The 14,899-nt window shown below is 37.7% G+C and overlaps 1 protein-coding gene across 13 annotated transcripts in view; it reads left to right on the top strand.

Moving 5' to 3' along the window:
* Positions 1–12,415, top strand: part of LOC106078375 (zinc finger CCCH domain-containing protein 10-like) — a 104,141-nt gene extending 91,726 nt beyond the window's left edge. For 9 of the 13 annotated variants that reach the window (XM_056034564.1, XM_056034532.1, XM_056034548.1 and 6 more), the window contains 2 exons: positions 183–1,800; positions 8,057–12,415. In XM_056034564.1, coding sequence (XP_055890539.1) covers positions 674–1,771 — 1,098 coding nt within the window. In that variant the 5' untranslated portion in view covers positions 183–673 and the 3' untranslated portion in view covers positions 1,772–1,800; positions 8,057–12,415. Of the gene's footprint in view, positions 1–182; positions 1,801–7,342; positions 7,508–8,056 lie in introns of all 13 variants that reach the window. The other 4 variants (XM_056034520.1, XM_013239231.2, XR_008778789.1 and 1 more) reach the window with 3 other exon arrangements.
* Positions 12,416–14,899: the final 2,484 nt, after the last annotated feature.

The raw sequence follows: 14,899 nt of genomic DNA, 5'->3' as shown, positions 1-14,899 counted from the left end.
TTTCAATAGTTTAAAGTACCGTATCTGTTATTGTTGTTTATAGTCGTTGGTTAGTGTGTATTTAACCTTATTGTATTTAGTGTGTAGTTTTGCATGTGTTGTTTTCATTCTAGGTACACATCACGGCATATCTCAAAAGCTTCTCGTCTTCCTAATAACCCAGTCATGCATTTCTCTTACAGGGCGAACTGACTGGAAGAAGCCAAGTGTCACTGTTGCTAACACACAAGCCCAATAACACTGCTTGAGCTTGTCCCATTGCATTGCGGCGTCCGTCAGGGCAGCAGCATCGACCAAGCAGCGGCGGCAGCCCAGACTTGCTAACTAATTGTAGCCTTGTCAGAAACACGCACGTAGACTTAAAGTGACCTGCGTCCGAAGGAGTGACCACAAACAAGCAATCGCTGCTCTATGTAGTAACTGATTGTGTAGAGACTTAGTTCCATGTTTTTTTATTTCCAATTGCTGGCACTGATGATTTAATTTTTTTTAAAACACGTACACATTTACATATATGTCAATGATCTCTTTGGTTATATACACATATATAGCCTAAACAGTTGTTGAACTTAGTGTTGTGTTGTTATACCCCCCACTCCTATACACTTTGCTGTATTGCAACTGTGGACGCATCTATTCTTGTATTAATAATATTCTTCTTCTCTGTTCCGCAATGTCTAACAAAAGCGATTCTGGCAGCGAAGACACAAGCCCTGTGAACGGTGGGTCAGGACAGTACGATGACGATGTCTGCCGTGACTACATGCGCAACGTTTGCACCCGTGGCAAGAGGTGCCGGTACAGACACCCTAACCTGGACGATCGCTCTGACCACTCCACCCGCCACGACCTGACCTTCTGTCACGATTACCAGAACAACGGCTGCAATCGTCCCAACTGCAAGTTTTTGCACTGCACACGTGACGAGGAAGAGTATTTTCACCGGACAGGACTGCTCCCTTCTCGCCTGAACCATGCCATCGTTACTGGTGGCGGTCACTTGAAAATGGACGTGCCCTTGTGCCGGGATTATCTGAACGGAGACTGTAAGCGAGGCTCCAAGTGCAAGTATCGTCATGAGAATGAAAAGGGAGACTACGACCGCATGCATCACCACCGGCGCAACGACCGCCACTACGACTACGCTCCCCAGCTGAAGCGTCGTAGGGGGGATGATGAGTACGAGAGCATACGTTCCGGGATCAGTTTCTCTCTTCTGGAAGATGAAAACATTATGCTCAAGCGGAAGATTGAGGAACTGAAGAAACAGGTGTCGGATCTTACCGCCATTAACGAGGTCCTGCTGGACCAGAACGCACGTTATCGGATTAGTAAAGCGACAGCATCCCTTCATGTTCCTTCCAACCAAAATCTGCCAACAATGGCCTTGGGCGCTACGGTCAACCCTGGGCATGCGCAAGCCAGTATCAATCAGATGAACTCGGCGCTGACCCAGCAAGTAGCGCTAAACAGCGACCTGGCCACTCAGCATGCCATCGCTGCCCAACGTATGGCGGCGGCGGTCGCCCAGTCTCGGGCCCCACAGTCCGCCATGGGGGTGAGTCCATCCGTCACGCTGACCCAGAACGTAGCCAGCGCCCTGGCCCTGACACAGAGCAACATGTCCGTGTCCATGGCTTCCATGCCGCAGCTTCACGTGGCGCATTCTCTGACCCAGAACCTTGGCGCTCCTTCCACTACGTTAGTGTCCTACCCTATCATGTCTCACAGCATGCGCTCGGCTGTAGAACCAAGTAGTCTAACGCATTAGAACCACCCCACTAGCGCTATACATGGACAGTAAGTATCTTCTTTTATTGACCAGGTCTTAAAATCGCCTTCTTTTCATTTGGCAATCTAGGAATTTCAAACTATCGCGAAACTGTGGTTTCATAAAAGCCACCAACGGAAAATTCCTATCGATACATTTAAAATGGTATAGTCAGCGTTTCTGGACATTTTTGAAAATAAAAAATCTTGAAATTTCTAGATACCAAATTGAAAAGAGGACAGTACCAAGCTTCTCTATTTATACTTAAAAACTAAATCGATAAGATTCACTCCCATCCCTGACATTCTTTGAGCATTAATTCCAACAATTCTTTATTAATCATGCCCAACGTGTTCATTTTAATTTGTTCCATTTCATGTCAGCTTGAGATGTCAAACAAATCGGCTTACATTGAGTTTGAACTATCTGGACATTTCACTAGAGATAGTATTGCTATTGTGAAAAGCCCAAGATCTCCTCCAAGTCACACTTTGAATGCAGTTTAACCCTTTCCACTCGTGTTTCATTCCGTGTTCTCTTTTTGTCACATTTTTGTTTTTGTTACATTTGTAAAACGTAAGACTAAATCAATTAACTTTGACATAGTCACTATAGAAATATTTACTGGCAAGCCATTATACTTTATTCGCTACAACGGCACGCTCTGTTCAAATTGTTATAACATCTTTTCCTAAGTTTTAGTGTAATGATGCTGAATTATTTCATTAGGTTTTTGTTTCCCCTGTTAGTAAATTGCTTTCATTATGTCCCTACAACCTCGTCTTTGTCACGGACTAAGCCTGAAGATGGACACATCTTCTAACTGATGATCAGTGTAGATTTAAAACGTCTTGGCATTTGATATTGTCAAGAGTCAGTCCAGTTTTAAGAGTTGTTTTTTTTTTTAATGTTTTCATAATGGCTTTTTAAAAAATTCAGAACTAATTACTGAAACAGAATAGTATATTATAAACCGGAATGTTTGTAAAAATGTTTGTTAAATGTTTTACATGTTTCGGATGTTCCTTCAGAGTTGAAGATAGTTTACTTCCTAGTCCAAACCTCCCGCAGGACGACTGGGGATGAGAGCGGGCAGGGTTTGAACCCTCGACCGTCGATAAATCCGAACGACAGTCCAGCGCGCAAACCGCAAGACCAGGCAGCCATCCATGATTTTTTGTTTTAACTATTTCATGAAATATCTGATTCTTTCTATTTTCGTCTCCTCCATTCTAATGATGCTGAAATGTTGATTGTTTCAAATGTCATTATCTCAACTTTTCAAGCCATTGGAATGTTTTTATCAGCTGTGGACATTTTACGTGGTGTTGATTAGCCAGGAATAACTTATAGTTATATAAAAACAAAAATAGGATACTGTCCTTCTTTGCACTACTTTTAGCATACAGGGAAACGCACAATACAAACAGATATATTTATCCGCTATAGAAAGAATTTACTTTTTTAAAAAAAAAAAATGAATTCTGGATGAAACGCAGCCTAAAGCCTGATGAGTTCTAATAGCAGACCTCCTAGAGACTGTCGAATGGGTTTTCTTTCATTTGGCCTTTGATGCTGTGAAATAAAGGGCGAGCCCATTAGAATTAGCCAGTCTTCAGTCTGTTTGTGTGTGTGTGTGTGTTTACTTCAAGATTGCGTTAGCAATGTTTCCTAAGACTTTGGTTTGAACCTGGACCACACTTAGCGTGTCTGATGGACCCTGGAACAGTTCAATCTAATACATGGACTTTGATTTTGATTACATTAACTCCTGAATGGTGTCGTGCGTTGAAATCAAAGCGTTCTAGTTTAGACAATTCCAGTGAATCTTCCTTTTTTTTTTTAAACAAGTTTGTGAACACATTTAATACTGATGTAGGCTGCAGTCATTACTTTATGAAATGCTTTTATGTGGAATTTAAATTTCAAAGGCGTTGTTTAGTTTAAAAGAATCTTTGAAAACTTTTTTTTTTTAATCCAAGTTTTCTGTTTCATTCTTACAACATAATAAGCCTTCATTATAGATTAAATTCTATAGCAACTGCTGTTACATTGAAGGAAGAACTTTCTTTTTTTTTTCCTTTCAATGTTACTTCATTAGGTGATTGAATCGATAGCAGTCTGTTGGTCCAAAGCTAGTCTTTGATTGTAGAGTTGGCATTAGATTGGATGCACTATCTTATTAAGGCGGCATTTGAAATGAAATAAATTGAACAATTGAATAACACGGACGAAGAAGTCTCTGGTTAGAAAGAAATACTTCGTTAACAGATGTCAGAACAAACAAACAAAAACAGTTCTGTACAGCTCCTCCTTCAACAGCCACCACCCTGTCCCCCATGCACATATCAATAAAATCGATTCGTGTTAAAGCGATGGAATCTATCACTCAATGACATTGCTGTTTAAACTAGACTTCCACTAGTGTCTGTTTTCTTCAGTTGCAATTGGAATGTATGCACTACGGGGATGTTTTTGTTTTGTTTTGTTGTTTTTTTTTGCTTAATTGTGAAATTTGTTCATTGTTTATATTTGTGACTGAAGGCATGCGCATAGCATGAGCGTGCTGTGATAGGCTTGACCTATGATGTTATTTGTAAATCCAAAACACTTACAAACTAAAATAACGTCTTCTCGTAATGTAGTTTTTTAAGAAAACATTTTGGGAAAATAACTGTATAAATGTTCAAAGCGTGCATTATAGTCAACAAGTTCGTATTTTAATTGGATATATATAATTTAGAAGAAATAGGACATGGTGTTATTGATACTAGGTTGGTGGATTGTTGTTTTTTGCTATAATCGCAGGGCATTAACGTCAATTAATTGCCACCGCACTTGGCAATCAGTTACAATTAAACGTAATAAAAAAATAAAACAGCGAATCTTAGAATTCACTCCACACACACACACACTCCACACATGCTCCACACACACATGCTCCACCTCAAGGCTATCGTGGCCAACTAAAATGTAGTTGTACGAAGGCTGTTTTGTTTTTTCCGAGTTGTCACATCGATAGCGACGGTCCCACGATTTCAGCAAAGCTCGAATCAATTTGCCTTCACAAGATTACAACGCCCCGAGGAAGTTGGATTGCAGAGTGCAATCGCCGGAGCCCCCACAAAACGTAAACAATGATTTCGTTTAGAGGATTCCTCCCTTCATCGCAGAGTGCCACCTCGGGGTCGTCCTATTTAGCCCCCACGTTAATGGGACACGCCCTTATCCTGGAGTTTGAATTCAAGGAAATCAGGCCCTTGATTCTAGATCTAAATCAAATCTGTCCTGAGAGTGAGACACAGTTTCTCGTCCGTGCTGTGGGTGTCTGGCCAGTCTTTAATGATTTTTTAAGACCGTGATGATGTCAGGAATAATTGCTTTTGCAGTGATGGGCTTTCACGGAGATGGATGAAATGCCTGTCCATAGGAGGAGTGGGGGGGGGGGAGTAGTGTAAGTGTGAGAAGGTGGGGGGGGGGGGGAGAAACACGATATTTTAATATGACTGTAACTGGACGAAGTGTACATGACTGGCTTGGTTCTTCGCGTAGACAACGACGACTGATCGATCGCGCATCGATTCCTTACGCCTGTGGGGATCACCAAGTTTAATGGATGTCCATAGTAGTTTCCTTGGCCAGTGCTGACCCGCCGACAGATGCAAATGACTGCTGTGCACTTCATCAAAAGTAGCGAGATCTCCTGACAGTCGCAACAACGCTAAAATAAATGCTTCTAAATCTGGGCTGACATTCGATGATGTGTGGAAAGTCTCGGTTAGCACTTCCCACGTCTCTCGCTCTGGATGCTAGTCCTTGTGTACTTTGGTGTACCAGCTACTTCATAGGAAGGGGTAATCGAGATTTTTTTTAAAATATGTTTGGGGAAAAGTGTTTTCATATTTAGGAACCATCTACATTCCTTGTGAAGAACAATATCGTACCTAATACTTTTTGTGACTGCAAATGCCTTGTGACCTGTTCTCGTCCACTGGTGAGGGGGACAAGAGTTCTCTTGGTAAGCGCTATTTCGTTTAAAATTCAATAACCTTTGTGGATTTCTTTGCAATAAACCTGCAAAGCAGCAGATATTCATTTTGGTTCATCTTGGAAGATGTCTGTAGTTTTCCTTTCAACTATTTACGCTAGTCACTGTTTCCAGATCTACTCGAGGACATAATAGAACTGCCTGTTACGTACAAGAAAAATATTGTATTTACTGCTTTTCTTTAATGATATAGGCTTAATGTTCAACTTGAATGGAATGAGCATTCTACATCGGTGCGAATGAAGACAAGATAAAACACCGCTACGATTTGAATCAAAGCAAAGCCTATATTCTGTATTCAATTTACAATAATAATCTTCACACATGAACGTTTAACTAATGTGTTACAACAAAACACACTCGATCGTATCGGTAAATAGACTGAGAAGTAGGTCAAGCCCTTGTAGATTAAACACCGTCCTCTGATCTCAAACCTGACTCAGCCTCAAAACACCAATGTTTTTGCTTTTCTTTGTTTTTATTTTTCTTTGTTTTTGTTTATAGTTTCAACGAACACACTATTGTATAAACTCTGTTGATTGACTCTTGTATAACTTGTCTTAAAGCTTGGAACATAGCCCTAACTCTTATCACCATTCAAATGGTTTGTAGGCTACTGATAGATCCACTCTGTTTCTGTTGTTACTGATAACTTAGGTTTACCTTGGCCTATAAGCGACTTGTCTCTAAACAGTTCGATCTTAATCTACCGCTTTGTAGGCTTGAGTAAAAACGTCTTACACCAAAGAGCAGCAGTTTTCTTGGCACTCGCCTTGTTTTCTCTCAGCACTGCGTTAGAGGGTGTCATGTTGCTCTCAGGCATTGTAGAGTTGTTTTTGTGTCGGTTTTTAACAATCTGCAACATTTTCTCATGTTATTTATATGTACTTAAAGTAAAAGTGCTTAAGTTATAAGAGATTTGGGAGTGACCTGTATTGTTGAACGGCTATCTAGTTATAAATGAACTTTTTTTTAAAATAACTTAGTTGTATAACATTTAGCACTTGAGCTATAAAGGGGATTGAGGGTTTATGGGCACGACTTGGCCTAAATTGTGCCGATGTGCCAAAAACCCAAAATATCAAATTAATAAGAAACAACATTGAATAAGTTGTGTCCAGTATACGTACTTATTGTATTATATGTCAGTATGTGTGCAGTAAGTGTCTCATTGAATGCAATTTCTGTCTGATTGTGTGTCATATTGTATGCAATTATCTGTCATCCTATTTGCTATGTCTTTCTCATTATGATTGTGTGCAATGTCTGTCATTTTGTGCGCAAAGTCTGTCTCATTCTGTACAATGCCACAATGTTACCCTAGTTGTAGTGTTTGCCTTGTAATTATCTAATGCCCCGCTTTTGAAATCTGAAACTATTGACACACTCTCAGTGTTCACTGATACATTCATGATACAGACATCGCGAATCCCGGCGCTGGATATTTCATTTAATGACTTAACCTAGGTCACAGGCGTCACATTTGTACAATGATATTGTTTGTTATGATTCTTATCACGTAGCCTGGGATCAAACAACACTTGAAGCAACTATTTCTGAGCTGTGACCAAGTGTAATGTTATACTTTTAGTGGCATCTAAACTGGTTCTTGTTGTAGTCCATCTCTTATCAAGTTGACCAAGAAACTCGGATCCTTCAAGAAATGAGCACGTGCTCTCTATGTCAAGGTTGTATTTCTACTTTTGCTACAACAATCTTTCTTATTCTTGACATTGATTCCCTAATGTATAAGTTACCGTCATTCTATCGAAAGTCTGCATTTCGCTCTTTGCCGGTAACATATACATTAAAAAAAAAACAACCTCGAGGACGTTAAAAACCCCCTCTTCAATATAAAACTAAAGCAAACAAGTCACCAAATTTTATTAACGTAGCCAAGAGGGTTTTTAAGTTTAAATTTAAGTTAAAACCGCCCTCCAGATGGTTTTGAGTTTAAAACCACCCTTTTTTCTAGGTCGCTGTTGTGGATGCAACTGACTTCTCAAAATTTTTGTAATTAAATGTGTACAGAAGTCCCGTTATTTTAAGCTTCGTGTAAGTTTAACTATCTAGATATTTAATCACAAAACATTCCTTAGAATCAGGCTGAAAACTATATACTTGAAATTAAGCAATATACACTTATTTATTCCGATTTCAAATGGCTTTTGCAATAACTGAGTTTTCTTGATTATTAAAGTTTACTAATGAAATCTTTTTTTTTTTATCTTTTCCAGAATGATGAGAATGTGGAGATCTGCGAGTTGGTGGCAAGTCCAAAAGAAGCTATGTCAGTTTGTACAACAATTAAGTTTGACTTGACAAAAGACCGGAAACCAAAGTCTGTTGGGGGAAAGGGTCAATGATGATGTCCTTCACTAACTATGGTACTCTCAGTACTTCATGATCTCTAGGGAAAACAACCGGGAAAATCATTACCGGGAAAAACTCCGAGAGATAACATTCCCAGATTTTTATGTCCTCTGAGCAGATTGCTACAGTATTTGGTCTCCAGATTGGCGAGAAGATGGGGTTGGGGGGGGGGGTCAAGGGTCGGATTTCTTAGTTATTTGAAATGAAATAGCTTCATATTCCTTTAAACGTATGCGCGCCATCTTGTTTTTTGTCATTTCCTTAAGCTCATTAAGTGTATTGGAGTGAGCAGCATCTAACTTAGTTTGGCGGGAACTTGCAAGAATGGAAAATGTCTGTGGTCCCTGTGTGTTTACATGTGAGATCGATGAGCTTCTTGAGTAGGATGAGATGGTGCTGGAGTCCATACTGCCCTGGTGGGAGATGTAGAGATTCGAGTATAGCATGCTAGACTTCATCAAATTGTTGGTGTAGGATGCTAGACTCTACAAGATTTGGATAGATTGAAGTAGAAGATGAAAGCTTTGTGTATAGTTTGAGGGTGTATGAGGCTAGACTGTGGAAATATTGGCACATTACAAAGATATGTCATAGCAGTCTTTAGAAGTCAATTGTACAAACAGGATGTGGCATGGAGGTGGGTCTAAGTTGATCGCCATCTTTGCGACTTCTCTTATTTCACAAACAGTGTGAGGAAGTAGAGCGAAAATCTTCATTTTTTTTATTTTATAATTGATTTTTTTTTTTTTTTACTTTTTCAACTTTGTTAAAAATTTCCTTTTTTTCCCCCCTACTATTCAGAACCAAATCAAAACTTGGCATCTCTACAGATGCCAGTTTTATTTGTTATGTTAATGGTTATCTTTTATTTACTTTGTCTGCTTTGTATATAACCCTATCTGTTGATTTGATGCTTTGTTTATCTTTGTTTTGTTTTGTTTTTATACATTATTGTTTTATGATTCCAGTGAGTTACACAATATACTGTGTAGCCTGAGTTGAGTAGGATGAATAGAATCACATGGTTGACATGTGAGAAGGGGAAAGGACAACTCAACAGACCAAATTTGTTTTCATCTAGTTTATTGCATCTGATCACTTCCTTGACAACGTATACATTCGAGTTAAGACTCTTGAGTTGTTTGGTTTCTTTAACAACAAGAAAGAAAAAAAAATTAGAATGTTGGTGGGATTTCTGTTTACTAACCACAATAATAACAATGATTTGAGTACATTATGAGGTCCTAGTCTTGTCGGCTGTTGTATCAACCAGGTAGTTATAGTTGTTTAAAGTTGGAAGCACTACCTTGAGCTCATATAGTTTCATCATTACCCTAATAGAATCTTATTTTTAAACCACAGTTTCCTTACCGCTATTCACCACTCTAAAACTGTTTTTTCAAATACATGTATTGTGTTCTGAATGGAGTTACAAACCACTGTCTAAGATTGAGCTGCTGAAGTGTCTTAAAGTCGGTTACTAAAGACTGTAGGGCTGAGAAGTGTCAAAGAAGCTCATTTCTGAATTCAGCTGCACGTATGATTCCAATCTCACCATGTAATGTCCCACCCAGAAAGTGTTGACTGGAACGGTAGGCTACTGTGTTCATTTCAACTTGGTAAATCCAAGTCACTTGTCTTATAGACATTGGACATGACGAAAGATATGCTCTAAATGGTCCATCATGGTTCCAAGTTCCTACATGAAGAGAGCATGACCCTCTGACAGGTGCAGCATTGTTAGCCGTTCCACTACTGGTGAGGGACACGTTCTAACCACTGTTCTTTATTTATTCAACAGATTTCTACGAAATATTCCCAGTTGAAAAGAGACTTTTTTTTTTATTTTGATGGTTTGCTAATTCCTGTCTCTAATGAATGAATAGCGTGAGTTCAACTCATTGTGGCGCTTCCTCGCTCATCACGAGATGTGCCAATGATTAAAAGATGCTAGTTGCATAATTTATTTCCATTAACAAACCGTTCAAGCAGCACTGTTGTTTTTTTTTTGTTGTTTTTTTTATTTGTTCCCCCCCCCCCCCCCAAAGAATCGTGTTTCATTGCACTATAAAACAAATGTCTAATACCTTGGAAATGACGTCCTAAGTCCGGGTTACTTCAACATCATGTGACCGTCATTAAAAACAAAAACCTGGATGTTTAGAACTTTTATCAAAGAATGTAGAAACACGTGACATTCATTGGCTTATCACTCAGGCATTCACAATTAGAATCATTTCAATAAGACAGATTTCATTCTTGTAAATATAGAGTTTGACATTATTAAGCACTGTCTCAGCGTAGTGAATGCATAGACTATACACATCTTGGTCCCATTGTCTTGGTGACATTGCTTTTTTGTTCCTATAGTCAGTACTCTGCAGCGTTCAAGTGGTGATAGAGGTATATAATGTTGGCCTACCTGTGTTTGTGTGTGGGTTGTCTGTCAATATCGTTTATAGTGATATCAGTCTTGAGGTCTTACATCTCCTATATGTGTTTCAATTGATATTCAATATATTTGTTAAGATGTATTTTAAAAGATTGGAACCAAGGAAGCTCAAGAAACACAACACGGCGTTACCCTTAGCTCATGTTGGTAACACGCGTTGGTAAGCCTGTGATCGATACTCTCTAGTGAGTTTTTTTTTCTTACTTGACCATTTTCTGTCAAAGTTGTCATGCTGGCTTTTGACCTGACTGGTCAACCCAGCCACCTAGTGGTCAGACTGTTTTGTCTAACACTGTCAAATGATGACTGATTGGCCGGACTTACACCCAGTGCGATCAATTCTGGTCTCACGGCGGACAGTAATGTATTGAGTTTTAAATAGCTTCTAACTGGCCAGGCCTTAGATCCAGTCTAATCAATCTTGTTCGAAAGACTAATTCTATTTTTTTTTTCTTTTCCTCAAGACAAACTGAAATACAGTACTATACTTCTGAAGTGACTTTTTTTTGTGTGGTCATTTTCATGTCTCAAATTTTGTTGTTGTTTTGTTTATTATTTGTGTGTGTTCATTAGTTCCTGACAAGTTCATTCCTATCACTGCAACATCCGTCACACCAAATGTTCCTTCAGTCTGTTCTCTCTGTCTCTACCTTTATGTACACTACTGACGACAATGAACAATAAAACATCAAGTCTAGTTGATACAAAGTTTAGTGTCCCCATGAGACCATCTGAGTGGTCCACTTTGTTAGGCATGTTTTGCATGTGCATAGAAGTTGTGCTCTGTTCCTTCTGACATTTTTACTGATAATACATAGGAAACAACTAACAAAAGTGTGTTTCACTAATGTATCGTCGGAGCCACCAAATAATGTCCAACCAGAACAATGTGAATGTAAAATCTCATCTTAGAAAGGTGAGAGGACTCTGTTGTTATTTGTGTGTCTATCTCTGGTGAATTGATGACCTTCACATCATCTGCCCTATAGATCGCTGGATCTGAAAGGAGAGAGAGACAATGAACATGATATTGAAGAGTTTCTTTGATTAGTTAAGCCTCGTTGTAGACATCACGTGGCTGGTGCCATTCATTAGCTTCTTAAATTGTTGGAACGGTACGGGAAGTAAGGAAGTAAATTGTGACAACTTGAAATCGCCGATGATGTCAGGACGGCGATACAACAAAATGTGACTTTTGTTTTCATTTGTTCTGCAACTTTGAAATCTTTGTAGATCTTGTTTTAAGGTGTGTTAGTTCGTATTCAGTATTCGTGATAAAACTACTAGTATATTAACTTCACTTTGTGTAGTTGTGGATGGGATTTTACAACATATACATATAAAGAAATATGTTCTTCAATTGTTTATATCTTTTAAAATGTTTGACATAATATAATCTTATGTATTCATCCTTAATCCCATGTGATGGGCCTATCAATGGATTCAGCTCTGTTGTACTCCAGTTAGTACAGTTTGACACTCACAGTTTACTGTTGGAATGATTTTGTTTGATTCTTATTTTTTGCTAAATCTTTCAACAGAACCTAATGATATTTTTTATACAATGTACTGATCAAGTCCATTTAAAAGAAAATGTCCTGTACTGAGAATTATATTTGTAAATAATAATCATGTCACATGATATTTGTTGTATTATGATACATTCTTTATCTCAAATTGTTAGTCACGAATAATTGATGATTGAATTTTTTTTTCCTTGGGGATTCAATATTTTATTGTGGAAATTAAAATTTTACTTTTCAAAACAGTCTTTACTTGTTTTGGTGTGTTTTTCAGTGAAATGTTTTGTTTTTGTTTGTTTGTTGTTGTTTTTTTTTTTTTTTTTGCAGGCGAATTTGTGCTTGTTATAATCAATTAGTTTAAGGTCAAGTTAAAAGGATTCTAGTTTCAATGTGTATGTCCATGGGTCCAATAGTGACAAGAGTGAAACTTCATGTTGAGAACTAGAGATTGTTTACTTTAGGCTTTTATGTTTTCTCTACTGGGTCTTCAACCACAATTATCAAATACATCTTTCTCTCTAACTCCCAAATAAAGAAAACAAAAATTCTTGTTCATTTTTAGCGGCCCCCGAAAAGGGAAAAGATGCTATTAGTTTTGTGAATGTCTGTCAGTCCGTCCCGTTTAGATCTCGTAAACTAGAAAAGATAGTGAAAATCAGACATCATAATATTTTAGACCATTCAAAGTTCTAAAAGCGAAAAATCTAATTTTTTAAATCACTTATGTAAGGTATTTTTCATAATAATACACTATGCATAGGACTATTTACTATTAATAGTAACAGTCACTAAATGCGCCTTAGTAGGGGAGATTACTGTTTACCATATTTTTTAACACATTTATGCAAACGATTTTAGATTTTTTGTCAAGAAATTATTTTTTTTTACATTTGTATTGCTAAGTTAAGTAAGTTCTGTTATACTATAGCTACTACATTTACAAAAAAAAATGTTTACTTTTTTTTTTAGAAAAAAAATCTATTTAGTATGCATACAAGTTGGACATAATTTAAAACAACAATTAATAAGTAGTTTTTCATATTATCGCGTGAGATACGCCATGGACGCACCACTCACACACCTATCCTTTGGACCGCTGGGGCACCACACAAGATCCGTCAACCTTCTTTTTCCATTCTTCTCGTCATTTGTCTATGATAGAATTTCATTCTGATGTTCTTTCTGAAAATATTGAAACCTGCCTTTTTACCTGCCTGGGTGGACCACTTCGGGGGCCAAATTGGAGTTTGTGTCCCCACACAAACTGTCTTTGTAACCTTGTTTTTATTTAAAGTCTTGTGACTTTAAAATCTTTAGTTTCCTGGAAACAAGTGTCTTCACAAAAACCTGATTGAGATAACCAACTGTCAATAGAATGAATGGCTTGTTAAGTTAGGGTTTTGCCTTAGTTTTTTAGTTGTTTTTTTTTAAGTAATCGAGTTCCAATGATAGGTACCGCGGAATAAGCTCTAACAGCTAACGATATTTCCTATTTACGTTTTTTTTCTGACGTGGGTTTAATGTCTGACTGATATTGGTAACTTAAGTATGGTTCTGGTCGTGTGCGATACACACAGATGTCACGATGGTCTTAAGTTTGAACCCTGACTGATGTGATGCCGTCTTGCAGGGCGTAGTGACCTTCATTTCTGGAGAAACTTCCATAACTTAGTAACAACAAAGTACAAAAAAAAACAACAAAAAAAAACTTAGTAGCCGTAAATATAACACGAAACAAAATAACTTTTAATTAATTAGTAATACCACTAAAAATACTTACGGATTGAAATTCTACATTGTCAGAGAGAAACTTGGTTTCTATCAAAAACTTGCTAAACAAAAAAAAAAAACGGCTTTCTTTACGACGTTGATAGGTGATAGAAGGAAAGTGTAGATGGTGAGGAAATCTCAATGGGTTTTATATTCCCATCAAGTTTATGTAGCAAATAAATTGATCGTGGATTTCTGAGCAGTAGGTCAAACTCAATTAATTCTTGTTTTTTTAATTCAGCATTTTTAATGATCTCTATTACAGTCTATTTAAAAATGGAATGTTTTTCATATGTAGGCAAAAAAATTAATTAACAGATTATAATGCTGAAACACACACACAAAAATCCAAAAATGGATTTTCAGATTGGAAAAAAAAATGTGGCTCGAAAGAAATGGAAAACCTGGCTACCATCGAGAAACGGATTGAAGGTCACGCAGAGGCAACTTTGTCACGACATGGAGCCATTTGCTTTGATTGGCCTACCCAGCACAGTTGAAAAGATTTCCTTTAGATTTCTCAAATCTGTCAGAAGCTGCTTTTAATTCTGCGCAGTCAGTTAAGCGAGCTTCGTGATGGTGGCTAATAATCCTGGTACAGTCTAGATTGGGAAGATTATTAACAATGTTGAAGATATAATTTTTTCTACGAGTCGGCAGATAAAATTTCAACGGTAGTTCGTCGATACTTTGTGGCTTTGACGAGATTGTTTTAAATCTGCGTTTCTCAGCTATAGGGTTCGCTGTATCTCTGAGATTACGCGAGAAAACCTGTTTGGTGTTTGGTGGCACCGGTAAACCAACTGGAAATGTTGATAATTTCTCTTCTAAAATTTAAAAAAAAAATTATTTCAAAATACAAGCCTTATTCTTAAGTAAAAATGAATAAAATAAATGTATGAAATTTGGAAGTCTACATTTGTAGGACATTATCTTGTTAAATGACATGATTCCATTGTATT

This window comes from Biomphalaria glabrata, chromosome 1 (assembly GCF_947242115.1).
Source record: "Biomphalaria glabrata chromosome 1, xgBioGlab47.1, whole genome shotgun sequence".
Classification (NCBI taxonomy): Eukaryota; Metazoa; Mollusca; class Gastropoda; family Planorbidae; genus Biomphalaria; species Biomphalaria glabrata.
The sequence above is the reverse complement of the archived record's forward strand: the minus strand, read 5'-3'. Positions and strand labels throughout refer to the sequence as shown.